An 18913-nucleotide genomic window follows, 5' to 3' on the forward strand; every position below is an offset into this window, starting at 1 on the left:
TTGTAGGGGTTTATTGGTCAGTCACAAAGCCCTAACTCATGTGGTGGGCTGTACGAGGGATAGTCAGATCCTGAAAGTGCTTGACTTGGCTACTGCAGTCAACTCCTTGTTATTTCTGGGATGAAATACCAAATGCAATGTCTTTCTCTTGGAGTTGTATTTAGGTAGGGTAAATAAGGAATGATGTGTTCTTTCCTGTAGATAAAAAAGACAATTCCTCTGCTAAAGCTTCAAAGGACGACAAAGAAGATAAGTGTGATGAGATATGCGTGTTCTATGTCTGGAAGTACTGCAAACATAAAGGTAAGCTTTATAAAAAGTAATGTTATCTTCGGAGAGCACTGTCTGCAGAGACACTCCCTGCTCAATGGCTCAGACTAGTGGTGGCATATGGAGTGGCAGTGGCGATTGTGCCTTCTCACTCATTCGCTTTGTTTCCAAGTCACTAATAAACACTGTCAGAATTACAAACATAATCAGAGGAAATTCAAGTGGATACACTTAAATCCTTTCTCCTCTAGATGATCCATCTATGGCCTATTTCAGTCCTGTTGATGGGGGCAGGCTTTGGGTATGTTTCTGTGGCCAAAACCCTTCAAGTGTTAAATGTGGTACTTTCTGTAACTATGAGATCAATTTAAGAGCTGGCCTTATGCTGTCATCATTAACAACTGGTAACAACATGTCATCCTTTATTCCTGCTGTATCCTATGTACATCAGATAATAGCCATATTCTCCCCCATTAGGCCCTTTAAAAAGTGATCCGAGGCATTAAAACGTCTTAAGAAAACACAGTAGTTGTACCAGCTAAGCTAGAGATAAATCTAGTCCATTGTCTGTCTGGCAGTGGCCAATAACAGAGGTCTGGGGGGAAAAAAATAAGTATAAACAGCTCTTCCTTGGTTATGAGGAGGTACCATGAGATTTTCTTTCAGTGAACTTGTCCAGTCACTTTCTAAAGGACTACTCCTTTTCTGATCGCCTGGTCTTGGTAAAAGATCCACTTAAATTAGATCAGACTGTGTTTGCTTTCGCTTAGGATGTGGACAATAAGTTGCCTGATAACTGTTATGTCTGAGATGTTTGTGTGTATTTAGCATTTCTGTAGTGGGTTTGTGTTCTGGTAAAGATGCAGTTCTCCCATCAGAAGCTCCTTTTCTGAGAGGCAGATGAGTAAGTTACTTTAGGGCTTGATAATACTTCTTCTTAACCATTACTTTGAAGAGAGTATTTTAAAAAATAAATTATCTCTGTTACGGGTATTTTATGGATCATAGAAATGACATCTGGCCAAAAGAGACCAAGTGTGGATTTGTCTACAGCTTTTCAAGTTAATTTAAGCACAGTGCTTTCAAGACAGGGTGTGCACACCAGCCCTGTTAACAAAAAGAAGAAAGAAAGGAGTGAATGACACTGTTGTCTTTGTAACTGGGGTTAGTTTCCATATGTTCTGTGGTCAGATACATCAGGGGTCAGGAATGGTGAAACTCCTTTTGGCTCTGTCTGTGCAGCAGCTACTCCAGCCTTGTATCACATTTCTCAGACTCTGCTTCTTTAGGACCAGGCTTGAGGCTTAAGTTTATGAACTTTTGGACCTGCATAATGTGAGTGGTGTACCCATGTGCTAGCTGTGGAAGTCAGACTCAAAGCAGCTATACCGTGACCACCAAATAGCTAAACTCAAAGAATGGTTGGAGAGTTCATGTGCTTTGCCATGCCACGTTTGGCTCAAAAGTTGTAAATAAGAGGTTTGGTCCATACTTGGATGTGGAGCGTACATCAGCTTCCCCCAGGAGGGAGGCCTGGAGGTCAGCCTCTGCCTATATCCAGCAGCATGCACACATTCGGGGTGTTAAGCAGGTCTGAACTCAAACATGCAGACGTACATGCATTGAAAACATAGATGATTTAAAAAAACCCCCAAAGTCTTCCACTTCCTGTGTGAAGGGTATATAGCACTGCTGCAGGTCTTGCATGCAAGGCAGTTAAAAGTTGCTGCATCCCGTTTTCTGAGAAGCGAAGCAACAATTCCAACAGTGCCTAGCAGTCTTGTTAGTAGGGCAGTGTGCTACCTATTCAGGGGTGAGTGTAGGGTCCCTCTTGGGGGATGTTCTGTGGAGTATGGTAGTCCTTTATGCTGCCTCATTCGTTGGGCTGGGCCTAAAAAAAAACATTCAGGCCTTGGTAACCACCCCATAAGTTCTAAGAGACTAAGGGAAAGAGAGAACCAAATATATTGGAGTGCTTATGTGATGTGTAGACTAGACTTTTTGCAGCTGAGAAACGTGGTGGTGTGACACATAGACACACACTTCCTATCTGTGGCACTGCTTTCCCAGCTGCCAATGTCATGTCTCAGCAAAGGGAAGGCTGTGGTTTCTTGAAATATATTTGGCAGTGTGAGAGCTTATGTTGCTTTTCTAGATAAGACTGGAGAAACGCACACCCCTATTGTTCAAACATATTTTCTATTTTCAGCACTCTGTCTTTATTGCTCATATCAAATCCCAAGAGAGAAAGCCAGAGTGTAAAAAATGCTTGTTCCTTTTTTTTTTTTTCCTTGTCTTGCTCTCTGTGTTGTGATTGCAGAGCTCTTGACTATGTCTGATCTCATTACAGATAAATGCAGATTTGTTCATTACCATTTGCCATATCGATGGCAGGTATATAATGGGGTGACCTGGAATGACCTTTCCATGATGGAGGAAATTGAAAAGGCATATTGTGACCCAAAAAACAGCAGGTATAGTGATGCTGGAATGCTTGCTTAGAGTACTGTGGTTGAGCCCCTGAGGAAAAACTCTTATTTTCTTCCTAAAGATGTCTGACTTCCATAACTTCTTATTGCTGAGCTTCTCAGAATCTGGGAGGATGTACAAATGAGAATTTTTCTTTTTAAAAAGAAAAGTAAAAGTGAGTGCATGGAAGTATCATCCCATTTTTGTCTTCTAAAAATAACACAACAATATCTTGCATTTAAAACTCTATACAGGGTAAAAAGAAATGAGTGGAATTTAGTGCTTAGAATATTAGTGTTTCAGATAATGAATCATAATTTGTTTATAATAATTAAGTTGGGCCTTTTAACAACAGTTCAGAGCTGGTCCTTCTCTGTGGCTGTTCCTTTCCTAATACAGCTAGTATCTATAACAATAATATAATAATATCTATAATGTGCCTAGAGAAATTTTATGAAATGCCCTTTGTGTAAGCAGCCCATCTTTTTTCTTTTTTTTTTTTTTTTTTTTTATTAAGAGAGTGCATTTTCCCTTTAACTCCTTTCTGAAAGCCCCACTGCAAGCCACCTGGATTTGTACAGGACCCCAAGTTTGGCCTCAATAAAATGGTATAGTCATTTTGGCCCATGCCTCTTCAGACAGCAGATGATTTTGATTTGCAGCTTGACTAGGCTGCTGGATGGTGCAAATCACAAGCAAGATTCCCAAGAGGAGGCTGCTTTCAAAGTCTTTCTGCCCGAGAGTTAATTTTTCAAGCCTCCCAGGAGTAAGAGCCCAGGTGGCTCCAGTGATGAATGCTATTTACAGAACTCTCACAGCTGTGATTGCATCCTCTGTAACCACAGAAAAAGAACAAAGTTGATAAGCTGCAGGTGTTTGCTGACAAACTCAGTCACATACTTTCCAACTTCTATTTTTGTACTGAGAAAAACTGTAACCATGCTTATTTATTGCAGAAATACCTTTTGCCACATGTACATGTAGCCCCAGACTGTCTGTAAAGCTGGCAGTGCAACATCTGGCTAGCGATTGAGATGGCATTCAGTGTCTTACAGGCCATAGTTCACTTCTGAAGATTGGAAACAGTTTTCAGAGCTGCCATGCATGCTGTGGGAAATACTCTTATTTCAGGCCTAATTAAGTTCAGGCAGTCACATTATATTAAAGAATATTACACCAGCTTAAACTGGAGATTAGAGGATAAAATATATACCGTTAACTATAATAAACCTGAATTTGTCCTTACAGCATGGCAGATAAGAACATTAATTTCCAGACAATGACCTGCTGTTCTTCTTCGCTTCGACGCCTCTCTACACCATCATCAGTCACAAAACCCACATTTGTATTGACCACGCAGTGGATTTGGTATTGGAAGAATGACCAAGGCCAGTGGATTGAATATGGAGAACAGGTGAGTCAACATCCTGTGCTTTGAATCAGTTCTGAAGAAATGTGTGGAGACTCTTCCCCCTGCTCCCCTTTACTCAGCAAGGTTAATTAAGTAGGTACTTGTGCTTGAATTTTACCGTGTCAAGTAAGGCAGTGAAGCTACAGATGTTCATAACAGGTATGATAAAATGATGACAGGCTGGAGGGGAGGGAACACGCCTTGTCTCCTTGCAGTGAGGTTCAGTACGAACGATTGTCTTTCTTTGTGTCTAGATGATTTGTTATAACTACTTTCCTGACAAAGACCTTGTTGGCAAATGCAGGAAAGCAAAATTCCTTTTTTTCAGCTTGTGTTGATCAGACTGTTTTTGATGATGCATGCTGGCTTCTCTAGTCAGATTCCCTTTTGGAGTTGTCCATGGCTTCTATGCAGATTTAACATATATACACTGTCCTTGAGATATATTGCCTTTTAAATTATTCAGGAAGTAGTCTTGCCTCTCTTCTAAGCATTGTCCTGCTTCCTTGGACATGCAAGGATTGCTCTGCTCCCTCAGATCAAATGTTACCTTTTTCCTTGGGTGGCCAAATCCTCTTTGAGAGGGTGATCTGCCTGAAAAATGCAGGAAAATTAAAAAATAAGGAATCTCTCCTTCCCCCAAGGCAGATGAGTTTTCCCCATCTGGTTTACAGTATAGCTGCACAAATGGCAGAACAAAAAAGTGATCCAGGGACATGGAAAAGTACGCAGGGAAAGATGATGGATATAGTGGCTCTGGCAGTGGTGGGCCTTGATTTCAGTAGGTAGCTTAAATGGAAAGCATCTCCATCAGCATATCCTCATATTTTACATTGTTTTGTACATTAGAGAATTCTGCTTGCATCATGGTTTAACCCCGGTTTTGCGGAACAGATTTAGAATCTGCGAACTACATCAGTTTGTCACGGGGGAGATTTTAGACCATTTAAAGAACCACTGCCAAAGGTAGCAGCAAAAGTAGTTTTATTGAAGTGGGATGTTGTAAAAGTGAGACTTAACAAAGTCCGATGGCAAGGTTCACTCTATTACTTATTGCACAGAGGATATAATAATAATTCAAAGTTACCAATACAGAGTCTTAGTACACTATAATACAAGGTTATGTGCGATATCGGTCACTTACCAAAGATCTGCAGTTGGTAAGGGGTCTCTCAGCCTCAAGGAATAACCTTGAGAGGCGTCCCAGCTCAAGGGGAGATCACCGCTGTGCAGCCTGCTCCTTAGCAGGGAGAGCTCAAAAAAAGCTCGCTCAGGCTGTCAGATTTACGGAATAAAGTGGTTGGCTCATAGTCAAATTACATGTGATGGAAAAGGTAAGCATGAGACTCCTTGTACCTGCAACTTTTTGTTCCTTGACAAATTAGTCTTGGAAGAACCACTGGCTATTCATGTGTTAATCACGATCGGTGTTCCAGTTTCCAAGCTCATATGCATCAATGCTCACCATGTCACCCTGTTCCTGTACGGGTTTTCAGAGAACAGGTTGGAACTAGAGAAGTTCATGGCCCGGTCATGGCCTTGGCCTTTAGTTCCTTTGGAGCCTGAACCAAACTACCACCTGGTTTGGTCAAGGAGTCGAGTGGATCCGTCACACCCGGCCAGCAACTAAGCCCCACACAGCCGCTCGCTCACTCCTGCCCAGTGGAAGTGAGAAAACTCATGGGTTGAGATAAAGACAATTTAATAGGTAAAGCAAAAGCTGCGCACGCAAGCAAAGCAAAACAAGGAATGCATTCACCACTTCCCATGAGCAGGCAGGTGTTCAGCCATCTCCAGGAAAGCAGGGCTCCATCGTGCGTAATGGTTACTTGGGAAGACAAATGCCATCACTCCGAACGTTCCCCCCCTTCCTTCTTCTTCCCCCAGCTTTATATGCTGAGCATGACATCATATGGTATGGGATGTCCCTCTGGGCAGTTGGGGTCAGCTGTCCTGGCTGTGTCCCCTCCCAGCTTCTTGTGCACCCCCAGCCTCCTCGCTGGTGGGGTGGGGTGGTGTGAGAAGCAGAGAAGGCCTTGACCCTGTGTAAGCACTGCTCAGCAGTAACGAAAACATCCCTGTGTTACCAACACTGTTTTCAGCACAAATCCAAAACACAGCCCCACACCAGCCACTGTGAAGAAAATTAACTCTGTCCCAGCCGAAACCAGTACAACTTCTTACAGAAATTTAAATGGGATACATGTGTGTCCATCATTACTAATTATGTATTTGTGTGTGTTATGAGTGTTTGGTAACCGCACTTTAGGCCATAATAGTTCTGGGTAGATTCCTCTTCATCCTACTCTGCCTCTTTCCCTCTACACAAACTAGTTATCCAGGGTTTAGTCCTGACTGTGTTTACTCATTACTCTTCTCTCTTTTTTTTCTCTTCCCCCCAAAGGGAGAAGGGGATAGTGTGAACTCGCCATCTTCTGCTATTATTGAGAATGTGTATCTAGCAGATCCAGATGGCACCATATCTTTCCAGGCTGGCTTGCATCATTACCAGCTCTGCTTTAAAGGTACTCTTTTTAAAGGTTCTCATTTACAACTATGCAGTGCTTTACAAAGACTAACTTGCAAGCTATCCCAGCTTTTAGAAGCTATGACTTCTTTTACTAACACTACCAGATTTACTCATTGGAAGGGGAAGTGAGGTAGTGATGGCCCAGAGGAAATTTCTTACAAGAGTAACCTTCCCCCTTATTCCTTGACACTATCCAGACTCACACTGGACCAGAAATAAAAAGATTCATAGTCTTCACATAAAGTCATAGTAAACCTTAAGTAAAGTGAGTTAACCCTGTGGATAGTAAAAATGAAAAATCAAGCATCTTTCTGTGCTGCTTTTAAAGAGCATTTAAAGAGCATGAATGACTTAAGGGAGCAAGCAAGATAGGAACAGGTTAAATAACAGAGACAAGAAGCTTACATAGGCTTTGTGCAACTACTCGTCAGCAGATAGAATTGACAATGAATATGCAGTTTTCATTAATTAATGACCTCATCTTGTAGACTTATTCATTACTTTTTCTTTTTCCTTCTCTTTTCTCCTGAAGAAATGATGCAGACAAACATCTCTTATAAAACTCGAAGACGGGTCTGCAGGCGACCAAAGTTTGTGTCTTCTGAAGATGTGCAGAAGATAAAGAAAGGGTAAATTATGGTCTTTAAGTTGTTGTTTTTTCATATTTCAGAAGTAATTATAAGGCAAAATGGCTGCCAGTGCTGGCAGTAATTGTGCAAAGAACGCAGCTGTTGCTAGAAGAAAACATATCCATTTGACTGAACAGAAGCTGTATCACAAACTGCCAGCTTGGTGCATCACCTGGTTTCTGGGCTACATGTTACTCCAGGTACCACATCCATAGGACTGGTGATGGACAGTTGTTTCTTAAAAAAGCAAGTGAAAGAGGACTGTGACAATTGAATGGCAGCATGCAAAGCCCACCTTACAGACTGAGGCCGCTTCCCAGTTTCTTTGTGGTTTATTTTGTTTATTTTTAAATGTAGGAATTAGCCAAAGGGGATACTGCCAATTTGAATGTTTAGAGCAGTACTAGAATTACTAACACTTTGTTTTCTGTCTGTTTGCCAACAGCCAGAGGGATTCTTCTATTCCAAATCAAGCCTGTCCTAGCCACTGGGATCAATCTGCACTGCCTGACTTGGGATACAAGGTATCTTCCCCCCCTTGTAATTCAGATGGAAAGGCACAATTGAAAGGAGGATGCTGCTTAACTGAAGCAATTGTAACTGGGTAGATGCTAAAAAGTGACAGGAGTGATTTCTTGGGTGGGTGTGCTAAAGATCTAGGTGATCTCCCAAGAGCTCTTGAAAAAGGTGCCAAATTCCCATGAATTTCATCTGCATATTAGGCATCTATCTACATGCAAAACCAAAACTCACCAAATTCAAGACAAAAAGATTCACTGTTAAAAACGAAAAAATGGCTTACTTCGACTTAGTGGACCAGTTAAGCAAGGAGCTTCTATGAAGTGTGTATTTCTTCACTAGAAGCTGGGCTGAGACCAAACCCTTTCTGTGTAGGCCATTAAAAAGCCATCCAATAATAATACCATCATGGCTATTGGTGGACAAAGTTTGGATTGGAGATCTAGGAAAGGAAATCTCTACATGCTCTTTCAAGTCACCCAGTATTGTCACATACATCACAGATCTGAGCACAGATGGCCATGGCCTCAAGGAATGGCAGAAATAAAGAGTTACAGCCAATAATACCAAAAAAGATTTGCAGTGATCTCTTCAACAAAACAAACCCCTATCAGCCCAAAGTCTATGTTCCTATTTGGTCTACCAAGACCGAAAATGTGCAGGTGTTTTTTAAATTACTAGGTCTAATGGTATTAAGAAGCAGTCCTTCTGGAAGAGCAACACAGACTGTGGAAGTACTACAGTATGCTAGAAAAAAGGCTTTTCAGTGTTACACTTGTCCTTTTTTATAATGGTTTTGACCCTGATTAAGGAACAGCACATAATGTGGAGCATAACAGGTTTTCCTGGTTGACTGTGTCACAGAATCTTGTACGATGCTGACGAAGTTGTATTGGCACAGATATCTTGATGGCTAGGGACAGGACAGAAGTAATACCATGTTTCCAGACTGGGAATTCTTTCTGGCTAGTTTCAGTTAACAGAGCGCTCCATTGCTATTCTCATTCTCTGTGTTTTATTTTCCCTGGTGTAGTTACGTTGGCAGTGGCATGAGAACCAGAAATATCACATCTCGGCTTCTGTGGGCTGGTTTCTGTTATTCTGCTTTGTGCTGAATGTTTCATTTTACCCTGACTACCCTCTTGTGTTGGACTATGACTTACTCAATGTAACACCAGTATCTGGTCATGTGTGTATATAGCAAATTCATCTAAACGCAGTTCTGATGAAAAATCAATGGGTAAAATTTAAGTCAACTGCTTTGTACATGAGCTCACTTCAAATAGCTGTTTTTCACAATTAGCAAAACCCCCTAATTTTTCAAGATTGTAAAAGTGTCAGGTGTCCAGCACCTGCTGAATGAACTAATAATGGGTTTGTGTGGGAATCTGGCAGCGAGACCTTTTGAAGATTTGGGCCTGTGATACTTTAAGCTCTGTCAAAATAATAAAGGATGTAGCTAATCAGCTCTTCCCTTGGCTTATCAGCAGCTTAACTGATTAACATAAGCTTAAATTTTTCCAAAGAATGCTAGGAAGACAGGTCGCTCAGTTCTTTTTAGGTCTCTGAGTTGTATGTAGTTAACTATTTCCCTTATTTACTCTGAAAACTTCAATCTGAATTTTAGTTGAGTCCATTTGTTGAAGTGTTTCTGGAGTAACTGAGGTGAGTGTGAGAGGCTTTGGAATGCAACGTGCAGATCCATGGTTTCGCTGGTGGTACTTGTGGGGATGCGTGAAATAGAAGGATCATCTTGTTCCCCAGAGCTCAGTTTGCTTGCTGAGTTGGCACCTAAGAAAACCATCTCTTAACTTGTAAACTGAGTGCCTTTCATAGGAAAGGAAAAGTTAATTCTGTACCTAAAAACTTACAAAGCCCACAGTACCTCTTGGCACTAAAAGTGAAAGCCTGGGCTAGATTAAATATTTCTGTGGGACCCTAAGCTTGTTTTTCTGCAGTAGGTAATGTTGGGACTGGCTGGGATTCTGCATGCATGTGGTGACCATCATAAGATCTGACAATTACGACTTGATGAATTCCCTTCTCTTCAGTTATTGACAAACAATCCTGGCAAAATTCACTGCGCTGGAAGTGATCCATTTTAAACAGGAACACCTGTATGAGATAGGGAGAAAGTAATCTTTGCTTAAAAAGAGCAGCTCTGTTTTGATAACGTTGCTTATTTTTTGAGTGTTGCAGTGTCTTAATCTGTAAGTCATTTAGAATCATAGTTCTATGGAAAGTAGAGTATATGAAATGCACAATGGAAATTTGTAACACCAATTGGAAAGTTGGTGTGAACTTCTTCTGTCTTTGTTTAGTAGACGAAGTGGAATTAGTAGTTGGTAAACCTTTTAAAGGCAAAAAAAAGAATTGATATTGTCTTCGAATTTCATGCTGGGTTTTAAATTGTACAACTGTCTTTAATGTACAACTGAGAAATGTGTGCAACGAATGTGTGTGTCTTTGTGTGGCTGCTACGTTGCTGAATCCTGATACACATGCCAAAGATTGCTGTGCTGTAACAGGAATGGGAGCTGATGCAACATGAAGAGTCTATCTGTGTACTTCATAGACATTAGTTCTAGTTGGGTCACTGTCACCAATACAAATTATGCTGCTTCCAAAACCTAAGTTAACAAGAGATCAAGGTTTGATATCAGAGAGTACTGTTCTTGTACAGTCATATGCTAATAGAAATTACTGTCAGGGCAGTGATTCTTTCTCTGCCTCAGAAACTCCACTCCTTGATTGTGGGTTAGCAAATGCTTATGCTCTCTAGGATTTTCCTTTTTAGGTCTGAAGATGAAAAGAGCTAAAGAAGTTATGTTGTTATGAAGTGTCAACCTGCAATAGCAATGTGGTGTTACTCTTTATTAGCAGGGGAAGCGTCCTTGGGGAAATAAGGACAATCCCACAAAGATTTCATGCAAAAGAGAACTGGCTTTGTTGCTTGGAGGCCACTGATAAAATAATTGAAGTACCTTTCTTACAGGTTTAGGCCTTGTACCTTGTGGCTGACCCTCTGTTTTACCCAGAAAGGTTACAGTTCCTCAGTAAAAGATGCAACATAGCAAAAGCATATTTGTAGTCTAAATAAGAATTGTTTATGTATAAATAAAAGATGTAGTACTGAAATATAGTGACATAATTTTCATCTTGTAGGTGATAGTGAGCAACTTGAGCTGTGGTGTCAGAGAGCATGCAGATAATAAATACTCACCCATCCAAATTGTTTTATGTGTTGTAAAGAAGCTTTGGAAAATACTCGTGTATTAAGACATAGGAAATTTCATTCAACCTTGTAAAAGCTTTTTAATAAATTCAAAGAAATCATTCTTCCTTGTGCAGCTGACTTTATTCTCAATCCTTAGAAGACTTTCCTATGATAGGCCTCTTCGTCAGTAAGTACTTAATGCACAAGCTGGACATGGTATCCAGAAAAACACTTCTTTATTTATATGCAGCTGTGAAATATAAGTCCTATTTTATCTCCTCTCTAAACTCAGCCTTCTAAAACGTGAAGCTTTTGCTTGACAGGTTAAGATGTTGATTTCATGTTACGTCCTAGGATGACCACAGCTTTCCTGCTTAAAACGCAACTTTGATACATGGGATGTTGGGCATTTCACTTTAAGTCATCTTGAGTCCCCACTTGGCTTAGGCAGCGGTAAAGTGGAAAGTATTGCCAAGTGACATCAGTCTGCCAGAATTATCCATTTTCAGTCAAGTTTATGGAAGATAAGTGTTTATTCTAGAAGATTAAAGACACAGATTACTTTGGAGAAAAAAATGGAAAATTTATGCATGACATAAGCAAGCAGAAGAGCTTGAACCATGTTTTAATTATGTTTTGCATTAACTTTTCTTTGGGAAAAATGTGCATTTCTTGATGGATTTTTAAACACGAAAAGTATGGATAAATAGACTTTGTTTCCTTTAGGAACGGAGGAGATGTATTTGCTTAAGCAGGTATTTAGTGTAACATTCCTATTAGAATCTTAATTGTTCTCTTATGTTTAGAAATGTAGCTTTATTTCTTAAGTCTATATCTAAGTGCAACTTTCCAAGTTTTAACTTTGCAAAGTTAAGGAGCTGTGATGCTGGGAGGTTGTATGTATTTTATTTGTTTCATCTTTAATAGCTGAAGCTCCCTTAAATGTCTGGTTACAAGTGATACTGTTATCTAACATCTTTTGTTCTTTATCAGCTTTATATATAAAACTAATACTATCTGGAATAATCAGTCAAGTTTTTTTTGAAATTTCTGTTTCGTTGAGATTTAAAGTTACAAATGTCAACTCTTACTTGGAGATGATAAACATTTAATTGATCCTTTCGCTTTCAGCATCCTTCCTGAAGAGAGGTAAGGTGCCCTTGCAAAGCAGGAGTGACATACTGACTTACATATTAAGTGTCTGTCCTAATTATTCACATAGTCACGATCTAAAGCATTAAATTAACCTTCGTAAGTATAGTTTGGGGACCCTTCTGAAAGTATATCTGCTGTAATTAGGCTTCTGCATGTTATGAGCTAACTGAAGCCTCATGTCTTCTTTTGCTTTGGTTTATATTTTATAGGCAGTGGAGATCAGTAATACAACCTCTGAATACAACAGAATAAAACAGCTGTTTCATGAGACTATGAAAAGCTACAAGGTCCTTAAAATACAGAGGATTCAGAATCCATCCCTCTGGAAGGTGTTTCAGTGGTTAGTATTTGTTTCCTCATCCTCATGGGGAGGGAGTCTCCAGGAGCTGGTCTCCTGTATCTACTTCCTAGGAAAGGAAAGACGTTACCACCTCTGCTTTAACGTGACTGGTATTTCCTTCTTAGGAGCAGTTTCAGGAGTGAAAATACGTGTCTGAGGCCTTCCAGAGAATGCCATGCTCCTGGGGGGGAGGTTCCCTTTGCATGGCTCCTTGGAAGATGGGGGGAGGGTACAGACAGAAAGACATGAATGATGCAAAATTGGGATGAGGATACTCACAGTGATGTGGAATAGTGTATTGTCTCAGGGATTGAGCAGGAACTGCCTGCTGCACACGTCTTCTGTCTGTTACAAATGTTTATCCATTAGAATTTATGAAATACTTGCTAAAAAAGAAGTGGGCAAGGGTAAAGGGTGCTTGGGTCTTTTTTTTTTTTTTTTCCCAGTCAGACTTTTTTAAGGCTTTCTCAAGAGTTTGAGTACCCTTGCTGAACGAAGTCAGTATTCACTGAGAAAGAATCCTTGTGCTTTAACTTAATGATTCCTGAGTTCCAGAGCTCCTTTCTGGTTTTCAACATCTGCATCAGTAATACTTTACTCCAGGTACTTATGCCAAGCTAGATACCAACAGATTTGAGCTGGTGCTAGAGACAATAAACGACCATGTTCAAGTTAATTTGGTAACAGATTAAGCTGTTGCATAGAACAGTTGTCTAGTGTAAAACAAAAGCACAGATACTTAATAGAAGTATTCAAGGACTGTATGGAATGGTAATGGAGAAGAAAAATACTGCTCAAATAAGTGCTTTCACCTGCAAAGTGACTGAACCCAGGAAGTTATTAGCTAATAATTCCATAAAACCTCTTCATCTAGCAGGACTTAAGACACTTCAAAACATGTAACAGTGCATACTTTTTATCCTCCTCCAGTGAGATAATTAAGCTCACCAGGCAGAGTTTAACATTGCCAAATTCTCAATGAACAAATTTCAGTCCATTGCTCTTAACTTTTCATTTACGCAGTTTGCAAGTTGGAAGGATTCTCCCCTCTTCCTGGCTCTGTTTACTTTGTAGCTGATCACTTCCTGAAGAATATTACTGTCTTGTCCACTTCAACAGCTTCTGAAAACCCGTGGGATGTCTGGATGCTGTGAAATAGTGATGGGAGATACTAGTTGAGCCTTCCATTGTGATTCGTCTTTTGATACTGGTCGTAGCTGAGGCTGACTCTGGCCTAAATCAGTAAGGTCTTCAGTGGTGAAAGAAGGCTCAGTTTCTCTCCTCCTGGCTCTGTCTCCTCAGCTGCACTGATCTCACCGAGGGGCAGGAGCTCAGGGTGTATGGCAGTTTGAGTTCACTAAGGGAATGAAGAACAAGCTGCCTCTAGCTTTTGCCCGCCGCTGGAGCGTGGAGGCTCTGCAGTTAGTACAACCTCCACTCCGCAGAGAGTTTGGGGATGGGAAGGGACAAGAGACATTAAAGCAGGACCCTGTAGTAGGACCCTACAGAGGAGCAAAAGGCTGGTACAGTGGGGACTGTGATAGTGTCAATGCATACTTAAATTCACTGAAGAAAGCCAGAATTACCTAGAATTGCTGGGCAGTGATATCAGTATGTTGCTCATCTTGTAATTGTTCGTCATACTGCTAGCCTGTCTCATCTTCCAAGCTGAGAGAGGAGAAAGCAGACTGGAAATCTCATCCAGCGGATATTTACATGTACATTATATACCTTTTTTTTAAAACCCCTTTCTCCCTTTTCTTCCACGGCTCACACTCTTCTCTCCTGCATTTTTCTGTTAGGCAAAAGGAGCAGATGAAAAGGGAAAATGGAGGGAAGGAAGTATATGAAAAGCTCCTGTTCCACGGAACCAAGGTCTCCTTCGTGGAAGCCATCTGCCTTCACAACTTTGACTGGAGAATTTGTGGAAGCAATGGAACTAACTATGGAAAGGGTACGTAGGAAGTGACTCTGTGTGTTAGATGTCTACTTAGACTCCCCTGATACTAGAGCAATCAAAGTTTTGAAGTCTTCAGCTGTAGAGGGTGAAAAAAAAAGGTAGGAATTGGTATTATGATCTTCCTTCCCCCTAGAGAGGACAAGGATTTGCTTTGTGCAGGGGTAAGTCTTTTTACTAGGTGTTAAGAGAATTAATGTAGGGATTTGAAAAAGCCTCTGTTGCTGTGGTGGGATCTTCTGAAGACTTGCGGTCATAATTTGAACTTGCCAGAGAAATGGCCACTGCTCTTCACAGCAGGGAGCAAGAATGGTGTGCATTCCCTCAGTATGGTCATGGAAGGTCCTCGTGTTTTCTTGTCTATCCCTCTTATCATAACACACATACCTGTAGTGTTTTTATATGTTTTGGGTTTTTTTAAATTATTCCTAAAATAGCAAATTCTGAAAGGAAATTATGTAGTGAAATCCTTTCTCTTGTAAAAATTTCTATGGTATTATGTAAACTGAGTAAGAGGAGACCTGAAAGTCGGGTCAAATACCTCCTGAAAATAGGGATGCTCAGTTTTCACTGTCATTTTATACATATTCCTTATAACCATGTTTTCATATCATTTTCTAGGAAGTTACTTTGCTAGAGATGCTTCCTATTCCCATGCATACTGTCAGCCTGCCGTGAAAACAAACATCATATTCGTGGCTCGTGTATTGGTTGGAGATTATGTTAAAGGCAATGCAGCCTACGTTCGCCCCCCGGCAAAGTCTGTTGACGGGCTTCGGTTTTATGACAGCTGTGTGGACAATGAGTTAAATCCCTCCATTTTTGTTGTCTTTGAAAAATACCAGATTTACCCAGAGTATATAATAGAGTATAAGCAGGAAGAAGAAAAATGTACTGTATCTTAGAGGGATCAGAGCTGTTTGTATCCCTCATCTTATTTTCCATATTGCAGGTGTTCTCATACTTGGTGACTTCTTTCTAATACAATCCTTTGGAATGTTAATCCAAAGACTTTCTGTATTGACGAGGGCTGGCAAAACAGATGTTATGTTTGTTGAGACTAATTGCCTTGTCTTCTCCTCTTCCTCTCTTAAATGAAGTATAGACATTTGGATAACCATAGCAGAAAAATCAGAATGATGGGATGGGAAATTGAATGTTATGACTTCTGTGGGCAAATAATTGTAAATGCATTTTCTTAGAAAGAGAGTAGAGAGGATTTCTCTTTGCAAACAGTTCAGTTAAGAGAAAAATTAACAGTACAGTAGTTTTTAAGAAAACTCTCACGTTTTTAATAGTCAGATTCTTTTCAGTGCAGAATACGGCTGTTCTTGATCCTCTCATCTATCACAATTCTAAACAAGTCAGTGTACGTAAGAATGACGTGACGTAGTTTTCAAAGTGCTGCTTGTTAATGCTGATACTAGTTTCAAGTTTAAAGTGGTAAAACAAAAAAATCAAAAGGTTATTTTAAATCCATGTCCTAAGTTCTCAAGTGGAGAAGTTCCATCTGTACAATGGCAGCTACTGTTTGGATCAGAAAATTATTGGATCAAATTCTTTTGCAGATCTGCAGTAACTTGCTGTGTGACCTATATAAAAATAGAGCTCAAGTGAAACTGTGAAAGTCACAACCCATGAATAAGCAAATACTAAAATTTGCTGCTTTGGCTGCAACTAATGGCCGTAAGCATATAAAGGCTGTGTCACAACGAGCCAGGCTTTCAAGTGAATGTGACCGCGTATTTTCTCGATGTGAACATTTGCTTAGCAAATGCCATAGGACAGGAGAAACATCTTAAGAAGCATTGATATTTTCTGTCCTATTTATATATGTTAATTTTCGGTTTTCCAGAAATATGACATGACTGGAAGAGACCAGTTATGCTCTCTCGAGGCCAGTGGTAGAACTGCTGTCCTAAGACACTTTGTATACGTATTTTGTTGCCCACATTGCCTTGGGCAACTCGCTGAGAACTCACTGACAAGTGTAGTTCCGCTTCGTGTTTTGAGGTTGCTGTGGGTGATCCTGGATACTGCTTCCCTGGGTCTGTTTTTTGATACACTTGCTTTGTCAGTGATGTATAACCCTACTAACGGTGGTTAAGCCCTTTTTTATTAAGTTACATGCTTTTTATTGTCCCAAAAAGAAAATATAGAAACTCTATGAGAGTTTCCCCTGGATTTTAATACAGAGTTTGTAAGTTAATTGAACTGAAGACCCTCTGTACAAAGATGTCTTATTCAACGGTCTAGCTGTTAAGAGGGAAGCTGTTGCTGAGGACAGAGGAGCAGTAATTTTTGCTTTCAGATAAGCCTTACGGTAACACAAATAGCCTCCAAATTATTTGCATCTTTGATACAAATCTGTCAACCACATGTACTACTCAAAGTTTGCAAGTTACCAGGAGGACGAGTAAATATATAAAGCTAGGCAATCTTATTAAAATTACTGTCTTAGAACTAAATGAAAACATGCGTCAGTACTGCATTAAAAGGGGAAGATTTTACCACTTTTTAAGATCTCTCTCACTTTTGTTTGCCTGTAGAGTTCCTGAATCATTGAAGCTTGCCGTATTTGCAAATAAAATGTGTTTTCACTCACTTTTTGCTTGTTAGCGTGCAGTTTGTCTCTATACGTAAACTTATGGCACAACTAAACAGACCTAGTGAACTAGCCACTTAATACACGTGCTCAGTGTCTTCCTTTCATCTGTGTTTCTAAACCAGGGAACTGCATGGATGTAGTTTTGCATTTTAGTGCAGAACGCTTAGCTAAGTATGATGGATAGAATACAGTCTGATTCATGAGAATATTTCTGTAAATGAACTTCCTAACTAAGATATCCTTAATATCAAGTGCTGTGGTAGTTTGGTTGGATTCCATGTAATTAAACAGCTGCTCTGAGCAGTTGTTAAAGTCCTAAAAAAAGGGGAAAGAATAAGGTGAAGTCGTAACAGAACTACTGGTTTTAATATGTGGGAGAAATGTTGAGGTATTGACTTATTCTAAGGATGTATTTTTTTGAATACCTAGATGAGTAACTTTGAAAGGATCTGAACTAAGCACCTATAAGACACAGTGCTGCAAGCTGTGTCCCCCACCCCTGTAAGCTGCAAGACAGCCAGTGAGCTGCTGACGACTTGAAATCAGTCCAAATCACAAAATCTAGAGGAAGAATAAGGGAAGAAATGGGAACTCCAGGCCTGTGCTTCACATTGTCAAAACTGCACTTCCATAGGTTCGGCAAGAAATGCTGCCAAACTCTCTCATGCACAGGATATTGTCTATTGAATCGCTGGCGGGGTTGGGCTGTAGATGAGAGCTGCTCTGGGGAAGGAAGGAAGACAAGAACTTCAGTCTGGGTAACTGAGCTGAAGAGGGAAGAAAGCTAGAAAAAACATACTCTGAATGCAGGGGGATGGAGCATAAAGAAAATTGGTTCTCCCACCTACTGGCACCTCAGCCTCTTCCTAACTGACGCCAAGAAAAACACCTTGCAAGAGAAATGCCATGCTTGCTGCAGGCTGACAGTAATCCTTTGCCCTTTGAGCTTGGTAAAAGGCATAGTGTGTGAGAGGAAAGGAATAATTCCTTGTGTGGCAGCTGTGTAGCCACTGGGCTGAATTACGGTTCCAGTTGTTGCTGCAACAAGCCAGCTTCAAAGTGTGTTTTCACGGTAACCAACGGAATTTTGGAAGTAATTTTTTTTCATTCCTAGTGACTCTGAGCAGAAACCATATTTGCTTTTTTCTGGCAATCCTAGCACTGCCTATTGAGACCGCCACTTGTGGGCCATGTTTTTGCCTGAAATAAATAGCCTATGTGTGATAATAGCACTTCGATTTGTCACTGCTGATGCTTTTCTTGGATTTCTGGATTGGCTAAAAGCAGGTTATTGACTGCCCTGCTCTATCTGCCTCATTCACTAGCCTTATATTATAATCTGATGAATGGCTTTCAGGGAGTTCAATAGGTGCAGAACAAGCTTGTTCAGAAAAGGCTAAAAATGCATTTGCTAAGGGCACATTCTGTGTTTAATCCAGTAACTTCACCTTCCTTTAGGCACGGCATTATAGGGGCTATTCATGAGCACAGAAACTGCTGCTCTTACTTCTGGATGCCTTCTTTTTGTTCCTGTCTTAAACTGAGGGAATAACTACTTCTCATGTTTCAAGATACAGAAAGAGTTTAGGGAATAGCACCACAGAATGCGTTACGAGCAGCACCACTGTAAATTTTTTATTTAAAAAAAAATTCATTTTACCTCTGAATATGATTTTTTCCCAGTCTACCCCTGTGAGCTGGGGTGTCACTTAACTAGTTTGCTTACAATTAAGCATAGGCCTGATGCAATCCTAGCAGTCAGCTGGTCAGCAGCTCTGTTAGTTGTGTCTCCTCCCTCCACCCCGCCC

The 18913-nt window shown here is 40.4% G+C and overlaps 1 protein-coding gene across 1 annotated transcript in view; it reads left to right on the forward strand.

Annotated features, from left to right (window-relative positions):
* Positions 1 to 17102, forward strand: part of LOC127024280 (zinc finger CCCH-type antiviral protein 1-like) — a 30256-nt gene extending 13154 nt beyond the window's left edge. The window contains 9 exon segments of the mRNA XM_050908752.1: positions 202 to 303; positions 2621 to 2744; positions 3988 to 4153; positions 6555 to 6675; positions 7213 to 7309; positions 7755 to 7833; positions 12410 to 12540; positions 14343 to 14494; positions 15119 to 17102. Coding sequence (XP_050764709.1) covers positions 202 to 303; positions 2621 to 2744; positions 3988 to 4153; positions 6555 to 6675; positions 7213 to 7309; positions 7755 to 7833; positions 12410 to 12540; positions 14343 to 14494; positions 15119 to 15402 — 1256 coding nt within the window. The 3' untranslated portion in view covers positions 15403 to 17102.
* Positions 17103 to 18913: the final 1811 nt, after the last annotated feature.

This window comes from Gymnogyps californianus, chromosome 1 (genome assembly GCF_018139145.2).
Source record: "Gymnogyps californianus isolate 813 chromosome 1, ASM1813914v2, whole genome shotgun sequence".
Classification (NCBI taxonomy): domain Eukaryota; kingdom Metazoa; phylum Chordata; class Aves; order Accipitriformes; family Cathartidae; genus Gymnogyps; species Gymnogyps californianus.